Source organism: Blastocystis hominis (assembly GCF_000151665.1).
Source record: "Blastocystis hominis, Singapore isolate B (sub-type 7) whole genome shotgun sequence assembly, scaffold_5".
Taxonomy (NCBI): Eukaryota; class Bigyra; order Opalinata; family Blastocystidae; genus Blastocystis; species Blastocystis hominis.
In genome coordinates this window covers 324,503-339,796 of record NW_013171860.1, presented here as the reverse complement: position 1 = coordinate 339,796, position 15,294 = coordinate 324,503, and the positions used below count along the sequence as shown (strand labels likewise).

At 49.1% G+C, this 15,294-nt stretch overlaps 8 protein-coding genes; 6 read left to right on the top strand and 2 right to left on the bottom strand.

The window, feature by feature from the left end:
• Positions 1-1,180: 1,180 nt before the first annotated feature.
• Positions 1,181-1,894, top strand: GSBLH_T00006750001 (uncharacterized protein; the record flags this gene model as incomplete). Its single annotated transcript, XM_013042826.1, has 5 exons — positions 1,181-1,198; positions 1,266-1,405; positions 1,436-1,479; positions 1,510-1,709; positions 1,742-1,894. 5 exons carry the CDS (start codon positions 1,181-1,183, stop codon positions 1,892-1,894), a joined length of 555 nt encoding a protein of 184 aa, XP_012898280.1.
• A 40-nt stretch (positions 1,895-1,934) lies between these two features.
• GSBLH_T00006749001 (uncharacterized protein) lies at positions 1,935-3,013 on the top strand (the record flags this gene model as incomplete). The annotated part of the gene is given in 6 exon segments (XM_013042825.1): positions 1,935-1,962; positions 1,982-2,223; positions 2,255-2,441; positions 2,471-2,642; positions 2,673-2,864; positions 2,893-3,013. The coding sequence occupies 6 exon segments, from the start codon at positions 1,935-1,937 to the stop codon at positions 3,011-3,013; spliced, it is 942 nt and encodes a 313-aa protein (XP_012898279.1).
• Positions 3,014-3,031: 18 nt separating this feature from the next.
• On the top strand, positions 3,032-4,116 carry GSBLH_T00006748001 (uncharacterized protein; the record flags this gene model as incomplete). Its single annotated transcript, XM_013042824.1, has 3 exons — positions 3,032-3,247; positions 3,281-3,874; positions 3,907-4,116. The coding sequence occupies 3 exons, from the start codon at positions 3,032-3,034 to the stop codon at positions 4,114-4,116; spliced, it is 1,020 nt and encodes a 339-aa protein (XP_012898278.1).
• Positions 4,117-4,391: 275 nt separating this feature from the next.
• GSBLH_T00003993001 (uncharacterized protein) lies at positions 4,392-5,389 on the bottom strand (the record flags this gene model as incomplete). XM_013042823.1 has 4 exons in its annotated part: positions 4,392-4,476; positions 4,507-4,653; positions 4,688-4,907; positions 4,934-5,389. The coding sequence occupies 4 exons, from the start codon at positions 5,387-5,389 to the stop codon at positions 4,409-4,411; spliced, it is 891 nt and encodes a 296-aa protein (XP_012898277.1). The 3' UTR covers positions 4,392-4,408.
• Positions 5,390-5,428: 39 nt separating this feature from the next.
• On the bottom strand, positions 5,429-6,685 carry GSBLH_T00003992001 (uncharacterized protein; the record flags this gene model as incomplete). The annotated part of the gene is made up of 1 exon (XM_013042822.1): positions 5,429-6,685. One exon carries the CDS (start codon positions 6,683-6,685, stop codon positions 5,429-5,431), a length of 1,257 nt encoding a protein of 418 aa, XP_012898276.1.
• Positions 6,686-7,611: 926 nt separating this feature from the next.
• Positions 7,612-8,491, top strand: GSBLH_T00003991001 (Ribosomal protein S3a; the record flags this gene model as incomplete). XM_013042821.1 has 2 exons in its annotated part: positions 7,612-7,641; positions 7,681-8,491. The coding sequence occupies 2 exons, from the start codon at positions 7,612-7,614 to the stop codon at positions 8,464-8,466; spliced, it is 816 nt and encodes a 271-aa protein (XP_012898275.1). The 3' UTR covers positions 8,467-8,491.
• A 770-nt stretch (positions 8,492-9,261) lies between these two features.
• Positions 9,262-9,677, top strand: GSBLH_T00006747001 (uncharacterized protein; the record flags this gene model as incomplete). The annotated part of the gene is made up of 3 exons (XM_013042820.1): positions 9,262-9,507; positions 9,583-9,633; positions 9,660-9,677. The coding sequence occupies 3 exons, from the start codon at positions 9,262-9,264 to the stop codon at positions 9,675-9,677; spliced, it is 315 nt and encodes a 104-aa protein (XP_012898274.1).
• Positions 9,678-10,043: 366 nt separating this feature from the next.
• On the top strand, positions 10,044-11,250 carry GSBLH_T00003990001 (uncharacterized protein; the record flags this gene model as incomplete). The annotated part of the gene is made up of 5 exons (XM_013042819.1): positions 10,044-10,214; positions 10,246-10,408; positions 10,437-10,523; positions 10,553-10,657; positions 10,694-11,250. The coding sequence occupies 5 exons, from the start codon at positions 10,044-10,046 to the stop codon at positions 11,248-11,250; spliced, it is 1,083 nt and encodes a 360-aa protein (XP_012898273.1).
• Between the last annotated feature and the right edge of the window lie 4,044 nt (positions 11,251-15,294).

Genomic DNA, 15,294 nt, shown 5'->3' with positions numbered 1-15,294 from the left:
CCAAATGGAATTCCAATCTGGCCTTCTCTTTCTTTCAATACCAAGCCTTCAAATCGACTTCCATGATCCAAATCCACTATTCCTTCTTCCACTATGCAATTATCGTTATATGAAATAGCACCAATCTGATGATTTCCAATCACTTTCAACACTTTCTGCTCATTGACCAGAAATCCTTGATTTATGAATACTCCATTATTGAATTTCATAACTATACACTTTCTGTTATTCAATATTAGTGAAATCCAGCCATCCACTTTCCTATCTTCATTCAGACGTCCTTGCACATATTGAATAGTGGAACCATCAATGTGATAGTTACTACTCGCAGAATTGAGAAAATCAGCTATCCTGTACATTACAATAAAAATGATTTTAAGAAAGTTCGGAATTTGAAAAAATTCTTCATTTGGCATATAACGATTTTTGGTTATCAACGATCTCTTTATTGCTTTTGAATAGGTTTAACTGCAAAGAGCATAGTATTCCATGTATGTCCTGTTTTTCTCTTTTTGTAGATATGTCGTAATATGTATACTTTTTGAGTTATTTGTTTTATTTCTTGTTAGAGAATATGCTTATATTTGTCTCTATGAAATATCTACACTGTATAATAGATGATATGAAGTCTGTTCGCTATTGTTTATTTCATATTAGTCTCTGTGTTAGATGTAATAGTTTGTACATTTTGCAATACTCAAATGCAAGCAGACCTGGTAGATTGATCTACTTCATATTTTGGATATAAAGTAATAATAGGCAATAATATCCAATACATATGGAAATGGCATTACATCCGATAATACATAAACGATTGTGATGTGTAAATGAGCATTGAAATAGATATATGCAAGGTATTATTCGAGTAATGGCATACTAAAAAATCGATTCAACAGAACGAACAATCGAGTCTGGAACGTCTGTGGGAAAACGAAAGGCACTCTTTCGATAGAATCAAAGGCAGAAAATACTTGCATCATATAATATATACATCCGCTTAAAATATCTTGTAACTGTCCCGTTAAACCACTTCACTGGCTTCCTTTCCATACGCTCATCTCTGCATATGAACATCTCTATTTTGAGTATATTATTAATAATCATTTCTTGCACTGTTATTATCCAGAACACGTTAACAATGAACTAGAGAGACGATTCTGCATTTTTCAATGCCTTTCCTATGACAATAATACAAACTGTATTCTCTCCTTAAGTATTATTTGGAGGCAATCTGCTTTTATTAATATTTTCTTATATTTTGTTAGAATCTGCAGAATATAAACCATTCCATGGATCGCTATGTGAAACGGAAAGGCACTCAGAAGAAAAGTGCAACATACAGCAAAAAATCAAAATACCTGCTCTCCGCCCCATTTCCATTTAAAAAGAAGTTCGATTTCGGCAAGTTTGGTCATCTTGTCAATGTCATCTGTAGATATTCCAAATCACATGATAAATATTACGAAAATAGGAGCGACAGTATATTTGTATTATTTTCTGAACGTTTAGACAGTTATCCAATCTGCACCCAATTGTTCGCCGGGTTTTCGTTTTATTTTGACGGATTTCTTGGGGAAAAGACGCGTTTGGAACTCGTGGAACTCGTTCGGGCACATGGTGGAGACGTAGAGCATTTCTATTCTCGCTCTCGCGTTGGTATTATTATTGCAAAGAATGTCTGCTATTCAAAGGAGCAGCAATATTTGAAAGTGAGCGCAGAATCGTTTTGTTTCTCCCATAGAAACCCTCTCTCCGTGTTTTGGACCCTCAGTGGATTTTGGACTCAATCGAGAACAAGTCACTGCAGCCATTCTCCAAATACTCTATTATTCGAGACAAGAAATCGTGTATTGACTCATATCTTCAATCCAAAGAGAGCAAAAACAGAGAATAGATTTCTGCCATTGTTTTGTTTGTTCCATCCAATTTTCTAAATGAGTTTGTTTGAGAGTTTTGTATTGAGTATTCGACTCAGTATTAGAGTTTACTGGAGATTCAGACGATGATGCCTTTGTTCTCTCTGACCATCAGGGTGTGTCTATATTTATGTATGTGATAGTAGAAGAACCCACTCCGGCTGAGAATACCGCTGATTTGAATACTCCTGAATTACCAGTGCCCACTTCCCAGAAACGAGATGAGCCTGAGGAGAGTGAAGAGGACAGCGTCACAGTAAAGCTTGATGCGAAGCAAAAGAAGAAAGAAAGGTTGGAGGAACTGAAAGTACTCTCATAATTCGTGTTTTCTTTTGTAGAGGCGGCGAAAAGAGAGAAATGCCCAGAACCGCATTACCTTTGACACTTCCAAGATGGATTCCGTCGAGCAGGCAGCTTACTTTTGGTCATACATTGTCTTAGAAAACAGCAGCTCCAATGATAAGAAAAACAACAATAATAATAAGAATCAATTCGATGAGTATGGAATGGAACATCCTTTCCAAGGTATGATTCGAGAGTTTCCTTCAGGATAGAGCAGTATTTGCAGCTAGCCGAGCAGCCACACGATGACTCGCTTCTTTTAGGCAGAATTAAACAAATCATCCCAGATTGGAAATCATCATTAACATCGAAAAAGAGGATGCGATCCGGACCTTCCATTCTCATTCTCTGCATTTCAGCGATTCGTTGCACGGAGCTTTTGAAGTAAGTGAGCGGAAGCGTTGTAATCAGCAGACCGCTGTCGGATCTCCACGTTTTCATCCCGAAATTGTTTGGAAAGCACATGAAAGTGGAGGAACAGAAGAAAGCGCTGCAAAGAAAATCGTCAATTGCGATCGGAGTTCCTAATCGCGTGTTGAAGTTGGCCGAAGAAGGAATCTTAAATTTATCGAATATTTCGCTGATTATTATCGATATGAAAGAGTTGTAGAAGAGGAAATGGGGTCATTTGTAGGAATGAAAAAACTATGAATGTGATGAGTTTGAAAGAAACGAGGGAAGCGATGGCTGCGTTGTATATGAAGTTTTTGCATAATCGAGTGATTCATAATGTAACCAAAGTTCTTTTATGGTAATCTTTGTTTGTTTGGAAAATGAAACAGCTGTTTTTGAGTCTTCTGTTGCTGTGTATGGTTGTTTCGTGCGAGACGAAGGGCAAAGAGGTTCATTTCTACTGTCGCGTGTGTGGAGCGCTGATAGCAAATTATTCAAGTTGGACGGATAAGACATCCTCGAAGGCGCACTCGCGTCTGGAATTGGGAAGTCTGGAAAAAGGGTTGCACATTCACTACGACCAGTTTATCGGGAATGTAGAGCAAGCCAAATTATTGATTAACGAATAGATAGACTGGGGAACGGCTCAAATGCTGTATTTCCAGAACATTTCGGACTCGGTATCGATTCTCCCCGACAAGAAGTCGTGTACTAATTTCCCTGGCCATATTTCCTCGTCCATCCAATGTAACCATTGCAAATCCAGTCTGGGGTTCTTTGTGGAGACTGTGGATGATGAGGAAGAGTTTGGATACGATCTCCCTGAAGATTACTCCCAATACACGCAAGATGACATTGCTGATATGCTCGCCGTGGACGAAGACCACATTGACGCCTTTCTAGATGACACATTCCATTCAATCTCCGCACCCGTTCACTCTGTAGGGTACTGGAGCTACCGCTACAACCACAAACAATCGATCGAGCAGTTCCACAAAAAACGCGAAACCCAATCAAACGATTTGGATTTGAATTGGAGTCTAGGCAGCTTCGCGAGTCAAAATTCACATGACACCACACAGCACGGAACATACGGCTTAGACACTTCCTCCACGCCCCCGATTCCTTTTTACGCTTATCACTACGCGAACGGACAGATGTGCGATGAGACTAAAAAGCCGCGCGAAACCGAAGTTCGGTTTGAGCCTTGCGGCGTATCGCAGGTGCGTGAAACGAGAGAGGATTTGATGCACAGAAAGCGATGATTCAGTCGGTTCGTGAGGTTTCGCTGTGCAAATATGTGATTCATGTGTGTGTGCCGGCGTTGATCAAGAAGGCGAGCGAAACGCGAAACGGATTTTATGCGGTGAAAGCAGACGCAGTGATCGCGAGCGCAGATCGACGATTTAATGAGCTGCTTAATCGCGATTTCTTCCAAGAAGAGTTGTTTCTTTACTCTGTTTGATGCAGTAAACAATCGATTCGTTCTATTGTACACGAAAGGGAAATCTCTTCGATGTGTTGAGTATGAGCGACAAACAATTTATTGATTCGATTCTACACGAAAGACTTATTTGTTTTGTTGAGTTTATTCAACAATCAGGTGTTATTATTATTATTCTACACGAGAGACTTGCTTCCCTTTTCTGTTTGATGTGGCACAGAATCGATTCATTTCATTTCATTTCATTCTACACGACTCGGAAATCTCCTCGATTTGCTTCTCGCAACAAACAATCCATTCATTCAATTCCACACTAAAGAGAAGCTCGTCGTCGCTCCAAGTCCTTCACATAGCCCAGCATCAATGCCTTGCGAGAGGACGCTACGCCTCATTCCGCTATCCCACGCCTACGAAACACGAAATTGGAGTACATCAGCGATCCATGCGAGCGATGCACGTTGCGGAAATACTCCAAGTTCCAATTGCTATCCTGCGAGTTCAAATGATCCCGCTTCATTCGATGGTGATATCCGTCCAGCCCCAAATGGAACCCGATCACTAAACATCAGCGCATCCAACGCGCTTCGCTCACCGTTATGCGACGTGTTAATCAGGTTTCCTTTGTTCGCACGCTTCCCGTCCTTCGGGTCCACCGCGTATTTCCAGTCCTCCGGCGTTTCGGGCGCTTCGTACGGCACAGAAAGCAAGTAATTGTCCACTTTGAGACGCCCGATCACCACCGGCTTGAACGACGAGAAGTTGAAATACCGCGAGAAAATGAAGTAATCCTGCGTGAGAGGAACTTTCATCGCCTACAGCGGAATGCTCGTGACGCAACGGACGCATGCGAAGCGCCGCAGAACGAAGATATTTGAGATAGACGGTCAGGTTTTCGTTGGGAAGCGGGTTGTACTTCGCCACTTCGTGCACTCTCCCCGCGATTTCGTGCTATTCCTAATCGTAGAAACGTGGAAACTACGCGAAGACTCATGATGCCGAGCTCGGCGTTCTTCTTGCAGATCTCGAGGACGTCGAAGAGATTGAAAGTGAGCAGAATGTCGCTGTTGATGTACCCGTAGTAATCGCTATCGAACATCTGCTTCGCCTTGGCGAACATGCCGCGCACATAGGGCATTCCGAACCGATTCGTCCTACATCTCACCGGCTCCGCGCAGTCCGACGGGTATTTCTTGACGATGGTGATGCCGCACTCGCTCGCCTGCGCGATGATCTGCTTGCTGCGCGTGAACACCATCGCGTGAGCGTTGAACTCGCGCTGGAACAGACACATCATGCGCAGCCAGTTCACGATCTTGAAGCTGTGCGCGTAGTTCTACCCGTCACCACTCTCTGCTTCGCCCACGCGCGCCACGTCCGCCGTCGTGAAAGCCACCAGAGAGAACCGCGTTCCTTTCGGCTGCGGCGGCAGCGGAGCCACGGGGATCGTGAGGTTCAGCCGCACGCCGCGTGTGCGAGGAATGTGGTCCTTGTTGAACCGGAAGCGACGCGTTTTGTCCTTGCTCACCATCACGATCGTCTTCGAGATGCGCACGTGACGGATCAACTTCTTCTTTTTCTTCTTCCCACCCAGCGAATCCGACGGCAGCTGCGCCAACAACGGGTCCGACGCTTCCTCTTCCGCGGTTATTCCTTCCTCCTTCGACGATTCCGCGTTTTTCTCCTCCGTTTCTACTGTTTCTCCAGTTTCTCCAGTCTCAGAGTCGTCGGCTTCATCGCTTTCTCCACTTTTCTCGGTTTCTACCGTTTCTTCTTTTTCTGCTTCCCCGGTTTCCTCTGTTTCTCCAGTTTCCCCTTTCTCTGTGTCTGCTTCTTCCGTTTCTTCCTTGTCTGCCTCTCCAGTTTCTCCAGTTTCTCCAGTTTCTCCAGTTTCTCCAGTTTCATTGGAAGTTTCGTCATCATAGAGCGGGTTTTTCTCGGTTTTGGCGGGTTCTTCGTCTTGGATTGCCGCGATTTTTTCATCGCTCACCTCTTCGATTTCCACCGCAGAGGAAGGGACCTCCGTTTCCACCGATGACTCGTCACTGCTCTCTGATGGAGTAACCGTGGAAACCGTGGAAACCTTATCGGGTTTGGCGGATTTGGAGGACTTTCGGCTTTTCTTGGGCTTTTGGGATTTGCCGGGCTTTTCGGGTTTGGCCAACTTCGAAGATTCCTTTTCCTCCTGTGAGTCCTGAAGATTCTCAGTCTTTTCACTTTGAATCTCTTCGGGATTTTCATTTGACTCACTTTCTTCAGACTTATTGGATTCTTCAGATTCTTCAGATTCCTTGTCATCACCACTCTCTTTTGTTTCTTCAGATTCATTCGACTCTTTCGACTCCTCTGATTCATTCGATTCTTTCGACTCCTCTGATTCATTCGACTCTTTCGACTCCTCTGATTCATTCGATTCTTTCGACTCCTCTGATTCATTTGTCTCCTCGGCCTCTTTGGTCTCTTCAGATTCCTTGCCATCATCATTATCATTATCATTATCATTATCATTATTGTTGTCTTCGGTCTTTCCGTTCTCTTCGCCCTCTGGATTAGTGGTAGAATCATTTCCCCTTTCATTCTCATCCGATTCCATCGTCTCTTCACCCTTTTCGTTCTCACTGTTGCTTTCCACCTGCCCCTTTTCTTCTTTCACTGGAGATTCCTCGGATAAATTCGCCATTTCGGTTGGTTGACTCTCTTCGACTACATCCACTGCTTCACTACCCGAGACGTTCTCAAATTCCTCATCTGCTGCAAAAGTGGGCTGGGCTGTCTCATCGACTATTTCTCATTTCTCCTAAACAATCAATCTACTCGACTCGGAATTCTCGTCTGAAGAAATCAACGTGCTTGCATCCAGATGCTTGTTCACATTATCAAACGAATTCTTGAAAGCATTAAACAACACACTTGGTTCACTAGAAGTGACTTGATTCGTTGTGGAACGAATATTCCCCCTCTTTCTTTGGGCAACACCACTTCCAAAATACTGTCTCTACAAAAATAACCAACGGAAAAACATTACCACAAACACGATATCTTCCACATTATTTACAATATCGTTATATCTACGAATATCTGTCTAACCGTTATCAAACAATTCTATACCAACATATACAAAAATAGCAACTAGCAAAAGGAACGCGATTAAAATAGTCTCCACAATACGGCCTTTTGTCATCTATCACTATGAACTCCAAAAACGCAGTAGAGGAAAACTCGATGACTTTTTCTGAATATTACGTAATGCCAAAATTTGGGTTTTATTAATGGTAATATACACATTGAAAAATCTAGTAATCGTCTATGTGCTTTGGTTAACAATCTGTCACAGTTTGCAACAAATGAATCTATCGATTCACAATCCATATTAACTCTAAGGCGTTTTCATTAATCATCATTTATAATCTAGCTGGAATAAGCAATGTGACCCAATTCTGCATATTTGGTGATTATATCTCGCCCCTGTACCCTATTTCTGTCTTTCTTCTTTCTATTCAACAATTGTTGTGTCAGACAATGGCTATTGGTAAGAAATTTCTATTTCTAGTGAATTTTCGTTTTGTTCCCGCTTTTGGAGAACAGTAGAGTGCTAACCGATTTCTAGGCAAATCTCAGAAGAAAGTCAGTAAGAAAGGAAAGGGAAAGAAGGTGATTGATACCATGGCTAAGAAGGAGTGGTACGACGTGCGTGCCCCGAACCAGTTCCTGGTGCGTGATGTGTGCAAGACGCTCGTGTCTCGTACTTCGGGATTGAAAATCGCTTCGGAGGGTCTGAAGGGACGTATTTTCGAGGCCAATCTGGGTGATCTGAGCAAGAACGAGGAGCAGGGTTACCGCAAGATCAAGCTGCGAGTGGAGGACGTGCAGGGAGATAAGTGCATCACCCTCTTCTACGGAATGGACATCACCCGCGACAAGCTGGGTTCTCTGATCAAGAAGTGGAAGACTCTGATCGAGTGCAACGTGGAGGTGTCTACCACCGACGGTTACAAGCTGCGTCTGTTCTGCATCGCGTTCACCCGCAAGCAGGACAACCAGAACAAGAAGACTTGCTACGCGCAGGCCTCTCAGATCCACCGCATTCGTGCGAAGATGGTGGAGATCATCACGGACGAGGTGTCGAAGTGCGATCTTGCGACGCTGGTTCCGAAGCTGTGCATGGAGTCGATCGGTGCTCGCATTCAGAAGGAGTGCAACAAGATCTATCCTCTGGAGAACACGCTGATCCGCAAGGTGAAGATGATCAAGTCGCCCAAGATCGATACGGTGAAGCTGATGGAGCAGCACGCCGATGTCGTGAAGAAGGAGGAAGAGGGCGTGAAGGTGGAGGAGACTGTGGCTCCCATGGCTGGATCGGGAGGTCGTCTCTAAGGGTGAGAAAGCTGACACAACGAGTGGATTGTTTGTTGGAACAAAGAGGGCGGATCCCCGCGGAAGTGGAGCAAAATAGGAGAGGTTATAAAAACGGATCATTTTTACGAGTATTGATTCATCTCTTTTGCGAAATTCAATGATGACTTTCTGTGCGATATTTTTTGTTACTTTTCTATTATCTGTGTGCCAATCCTTAGTTGTGAAGTATCCCTCGGAAACTACATATACACATATTCGCTTGAAAATTGGAAGTGTGTTTATGTGTCGTATAACTAGTTTTTGCTTGTGAAGTGTAGGTTATAGTGGTGAATTACTATACTATAACAGTTCGCTTTACAAACAGTCCAACATTAATAAAAGAGCGGTCTTCTTTTCGTACACCGATTTGTTACATTCTAACAAGTCTTTGGAACAACTGATTTATTCCGTTCCTCTCGTTCGCGTGCCTAACAAATAGGCTCAACTAGATGGCGCTGCTGCAGTTGTATTTTCAGCAAACGTGACCACAGAGCAAGAGATGCGAGTTTATATTCCCTCGATTTCTAACGCATCCATAGCAAAAGCAGTACGACGCTCGAATCCTCATTCTAGAAATAGGTGCGAATCTGCTCCATTTTAGTCGAGAAAAATGTCGGTCACGCTCTTGCCCATTCTCTTCATGAAACGAACTTCGATATCCGAATAAGTGAATCAGGAGAAAGTAAATGGCGCATTTATTCACTCTCATTGCTTCTAGTCCACTCGAGAACTATCATCATTGCAAAGTGGGTAATGGGAATCATCGTTTTCTTGATGGTTCTCGGATACGGTATGGTGCAGTATCACTTTAGCTCTAAAATGATCAACAAACGAGTCAACGAAAAGGTGAAGAGGCGGATCATGACGATCCCTTCGAGCTATTACGATGTTTCCATCAAGGAAACGTTATGCAGCATTTGTTTAGCCGAATTTTGCAAGGGAGAAAAAGTCTCCATGCTTCCTTGTGGACATGTTTTCCATTACCAATGTATTGTTCCATGGCTTGGAAAACAGAGCAAGGTTTGTCCCGTTTGCAGATTGCCGTTTTATCGAGGCAAAGATCTGGTCGAACTCACGCGATTGGGTGATGTGTAGGAATTGGGAGAGATCGCGCACGACAAGGAAATTCGAATGGAATTTGGTGAGGTTTGCGAGTGGTGGATTCATTGTAGAGCTTCGGAGGAAGGTGAATGTGACTTGTTATCAGTATGGAGTCATTGTGTTGGTGACTGTCATTATTGTATCCATCTGCATATAGCAATTATTGTACTTTATTATTGAATTATCATTGTGATTAATTAATTATTGAATTATTGAATTATAAATTGTATTTTTTCTTTTCGGCTGTTTGTTGGTACGCACAGTGGTCGTTGATGATCAAGGAAAATCCATGTAATTCCCATTTTGTCCCAAAATATGTCCAACAAGGGAGAGTTGGTCTTTGTTAATTGTGTCCATGAGGGATGCAAGAGTCAACGCATGTTTTTACAACATGGAAAGGAAATTCTTCCTGAATATGTGTGTATTAAGCACAGACGACTGTTTTTATTATTTTGATGAAATCAATGTGTAGACATCGCACACTACCAAAGATTAAAGAACCCGTCGTGAAGAGTGGATTTCTATTAAAGAAGGGAAAGCGCTCGCCTGGCTATTCCAAACGAGTCGTGGTTCTACTCCAGGATAGAATCGTGGTCTATGCAAATTTGGGAGATCCAGTCGCGATGGTGTTTTATTCCGAATTCCTCTTCCTCGTAGGCGTGCATCAATCTGAACGGAGCAGAGATCCAAGCCGATAAGCAGGTTAAGAAGCGCTTCAATGTTTTGTGTCCCAACGAAAAGTGCAAGTTCTGCTTCGAGTGCGTTATGGATATGGATTACACAGGCTGGTTCGCGGCTATCCAGGCAAACATCGACGTATGTGGGATTTCCCGCTCTTGCCTGTCTAGTTCCTCGAAGAAGGCGAAGATTTCAAGAGCATCGACGAAGACGACTATCTGAGTCCCGGCGAGATCATCACTCCGGACACTCGTCGTGTATGCCTCATTTCCCCTCTCCACCGCAGCCAAAAGACCTCAAAATGCACCACACCGCCGCCGTCTCCGCTCTGCGCGCGAAGCTGAAGCCGCGTCTGCTAAACGCTGTGAAGGGCGACAACTCGCAGACGCTGGTAGGCTCTTGTCTCCCGCGGAAATCTAACGCACAGTCGCTGGACATCTGGGCCGGCACGTGGAACATGGGCGAGTGCGACCCTCCCTACAACCTGGAGGAGTGGGTGCCCAACTCGTTCGACCTTATCGCGGTGGGGGTGGAGGAATGCATGAGTATCCACAAGGATTGGTCTGCATTGCAGAACTCCCCGAGCTCGAAATGCGCGCCTCCGGCGTCATCGGCAGCGATTTCCACGCCGTCCAGGAGAAGGTCGGCAGCACGCGCAAGGAGGTCGGTTTCCACGGTTATATCGCGGTGATCGTAGCCTCGGTTTCCCCGTTTCACGCGCAGCTGTTCATTCGGATCGACTTGATTCAGTCGGGACTGGTCCCCATGGCGGAAATCGCCACGAAAAACGTCGCTCTGGGGAAGAACCTGGTGGTGACGCGCGCGAGCAACAAGGGAGGCGTCCGCGTGCGCTGCCCGCTGGATCTGACGGCGTGGGAGGGCGTTCCGGACCTGCACACGCAGGTTGATTTCATCTGCTGCCACTTGGCGTCGGATCAGCACGGCGAATCGAAGCTGGCGAAGCGAAACAAGAACGCCGTGTAGGAGAGAGCGAAGAGAAGAGGCGCTGACGCGTAGCGAGCTGGTGCAGGCGCTGGTGCTGGACGACAGCGAGCGAAAAGGCTATGTGTTCACTATGGGCGATATGAACTACCGAATCGACATGGCGCCCGAAGACGTACTTTTTATTCGGTAATCGAGCGATTTGCCCGCGTAGTGCCTGCAGTTAATCGTCAAAGCCATCGGAAACAACGACGCCGACGCCGCCTACACGCTCATCGACAACGACCAATTGACGCCCTGCCTCGCCACCGCCGCCACCTTCCCCGGCTTCCAGGAACTCACTTTGCCGCGGTTCGCCCCCACCTACAAGCGGAAGGTGCGCTCACCGCGGGGATGTGACGGGTAGAAGAACGAGGAGGGCGATCCGAAGGGCTACAAGGATTTAGCGGTCGTGTTCAATTGCTACGACCACGAAATGAAAGACGCGGGCGCCACGCGCAGAACTCCCTCGTAGAGGACCAGAACCGCGGTAATCCGTAGCTTCACCGACCGAATCCTGTTCCAGGCGTATCCGACGGACGTCGCGTCGATGCTGTACATTTATAAGTGGGGATTGGTGCGGCCAATCCGATCGCAGATATGACGAGATCGATTATATCCGCGATTCGGACCATTCCCCCGTGTACGGCGCCGTGACGCTGCGAATCGGACCGAATTCCAACAAGGGAAACACCTTCCGGAAGGTGGAACCGTGGAACCGGACTGACGTGCAGATCATTCCGACGATTCCCCGCGAGGAAATGTTCAAAGTGGCCTGCCAGAACACGCTGCTGCGCCTGCTGGTGAATAACCGCGGGCTCATCGAGCCGATGCGCGCCCAGATTCTCGCAGAGGCGTCGGAGTACTTCTCTCCCGCGTACATCCACCGCGACACGCTGATCATCAAATCCGGCGACTCGGCGAGCTCGTCGCTGCTGTTCATCGTGAAGGGACAAGTGAAGCTGGTGACCAACACGTACCAGCTGGTCACGCTGGGCCCGGGCGAATGGTTCGGCGGCGAGGCGCTGATCGACGATGTGAGCGGGTACACGGCGATCGCGGAGGACGATACGGTGTGTCTGAGTCTGAGCGTGAGCGGTAGGAGGGTGAGGAAGGAGGGCTGAAGGGCAGCGATCGAGCGGATGATGAAGAAGGGGCATCGCGAGCTCGCGCTGTCGGTGAAGCGGCTGCTGATGGGGCAGAGCGTGCAGGGCCTGGTCACGATGCTCGACGGAATGATCGAGGATTATGACGAGGAGGCGGTAGGGGAGATCGAGTTCGATCGAACGTAGCTGAATCTGCTGCGCTACCAGCTCACCACCACGTACATGAACAAAGACACCGTGCTCTGCAAGGAGGGAGACGACTTTGCCGCCTGTTTCTTCGTCGTCGGAGGGCAGGTCCGCGTCACCAAGAAAACGCCGCGTCGAATCGGGGAAACCGGGTAACGCATAGAGGGAGACGAGAAGGTAATCGCGATTCTGGGTCCCGGCGCGGTGCTGGGAGCCGAATTGCTCAAAGAGCAGAATCGCTGCAGCTACACCGCGAAGACAACCGCGAACACGCTTCTCTGGTCGCTCACGCGCGACACCTACAAGACCTATCTGACCGTACTCTTTCTCGGTGTCTTCGCGTAACGCACAGCTGGATCCGGCGCAGGAGGAAGCGGCGAAACGGTTCGACTACGTGATGTTCGACTGGGTGAAGGAGAACCAGCTGCCGCTCACCGGGCTCAAGCTGCAGATCTTGAAGCTCATCGGCGACCTGTACGGCGGGAAGAAGATCGAGAGCGGGAAGCAGATCTGGGCGCCGTCGATGAAGGCGAAGAATCGGCGGCACGTGCTGATTCTGGGGAAGGGAATGGTCGGCGATCCCGCCAAAATGGCGAAGATGATGAAGCCCAAGTCGGGCGAAGAGGAGAACGAGTTCGACGTGGATCGTAGAAACAGGGAAGCTGGTGAAGAGTAGTGACGCCCACCGCGTCGAGCGAGCTGATTAGCCCGGGACGCATCCTGGACGACTGCAAGGATTCGCTGTGCGCCATGCAGGACTGCATCGTCATCGACATCACCAAGAAGCAGCTCGAGGAGCTCTGCATCCTTCTGCGGTGGAAGTTCTTCGGAATCGGCGCGGCCAATCGTTTGTCTGCGTTGTCTCCGCTCACCTCCAGTCAATCTGTCGCTCAAGGACATCGATTTCCGCGGGTATTCCGGGCTGCAGGTCTGCGTCAACGACCTCATGGGTCTGCGCATCATCGGGTAGGTTCCCCGTTTCCCTCTTCACGCGCAGCCCCGCGCACGTGGTGCTGTCCGGCGTGGACGCGATGGGGCAGCCGATCAGCGACGAGGAACGGCGCACGAAGGACGTGCGGATCGTCCCGTACAACTGGGCGGAGAGCTTCCGGTTCGGGTCGGGCGCGATGGGGCTGGAAGTGCTGGCGGGGATCCGCGTGCAGATCGTGCAGGGAGCGAGCAAAGTGCTCGGGGAAGGGATGCTGCCGCTGGACCAAGTGTTCGCGAAGCTGGACCGAGAGGGGTATCTGCGGCATGTGGTGCATATGCGGAACGAGGCAGGGGAGCAGGGCGTGGGAGAGAAGAGGGGGAGTGAGGCGTAGACGCTGTTCCTGACGATGAAGGGCCTGTCCAGCACGGCGATGGCCGCGTCGCTGACGCGTGGGAGCGGAGAGAAGGCGTGACCCGTAGAGATGCCTCTCGAGGACATCGCGGTGAGTCGGCAGCCCAAGAAGGAGCCCAAGAAGGAGCCCAGCGAGGAGTTCGCCGCTGGGTCCATGAAGGGGCCGCGCCAGGGGCCGCAGGCCGACGCTGCCAATGAGTTCGACGAGGAGGACGACTCGTCCGCGCCGCCCCGCAGCCGCACCCCCATGCCTCCGCCTCGAGGAATGCCCGGCGGTCCCAGAGGAATGCCTGGCGGTCCCAGACCTCCGCGTCCCGGCATGGCTCCGCCGCCCCGCGGAATGCCCCGCGGGCCCAGACCCCTGCCTCCCCGCGGGAATCGATACCGCGACGACAGCGAGGACTTCGACGAGGAGGTACCACCGCCCCGCGGGAGACCCGGCATGCCCAGAGCCCCGCCTCCCCGCGGGAATCGGTACCGCGACGACAGCGAGGAGGACTTCGACGAGGAAACGCCCCGCAGACCGAAGCTGCCCCCGCGGTTACCGAAGCGACCCCCACGCCCCAACGGACCCAACGGACCCATGGAGAAACCGGAGAAACCGGAGAAACCGGAGAAACCGAGTGGCGCGGGCGAGAACAAGGCGAAGGCGGCGCTGAGCAATTTGTTCGCCAAATTCAAACTCGGAAAAGCCGAGCCCAAAGGCGAAACGCCCGCCAAGGAGGAAACGCCCGAGCGGAAACCGCGGTTCCGCGACGAAGACGAAGAATTCGACGAAGAAGACGAAGAATTCGATCGAAAGAAACGGGGAAACCGGGGAAACCGGTACGACGATTCCGAAGAGGAGGAAGAATTCGATCGGAGAAACCGTGGAAACCGTGGAAACCGTCGATACGAGGATTCCGAAGAAGACGAGGAATTCGACGATTCGGACGAAGAATTCGATCGAACGAAACGTGGAAACCGGAGAAACCGGTTCGATTCGATTTCCAGCGAAGATTCGTTTTCGGAGAGCAGTTTCTCCGATGACGCGCTTCCTCCGATTCCCGCGGTTCTCAGCCGAATGCCGCGGCCGCGCCGCCCGCTTTTACCGCCCCCCGAGGAGCCGGAGGGTCTGCCGACGCCGTTTAACCACGGGAAACGCATTCCGTACATCGCTCCGGCGACGCCGTCTCCCCGCGGGAATCCGTTCGCTCCGAATTGTGGCAATCCGTTTAGCCGCGTGGGCGCCAATCCGCCGGTTCCGAGCCCCACGCCGGAACCCAATCTGGGGTACGATGTGTTCGCGCCGATCGTGCGCCACCCCGAGAAAAAGCCGGAGGCAAGGCCCGGATTCAACCCGTTCGCGGCCAGGCAGAAGGGAGAGCTGGCGATCATGCGAAGACCGACCGGGTCCGCGGGGAACCCGTTCGC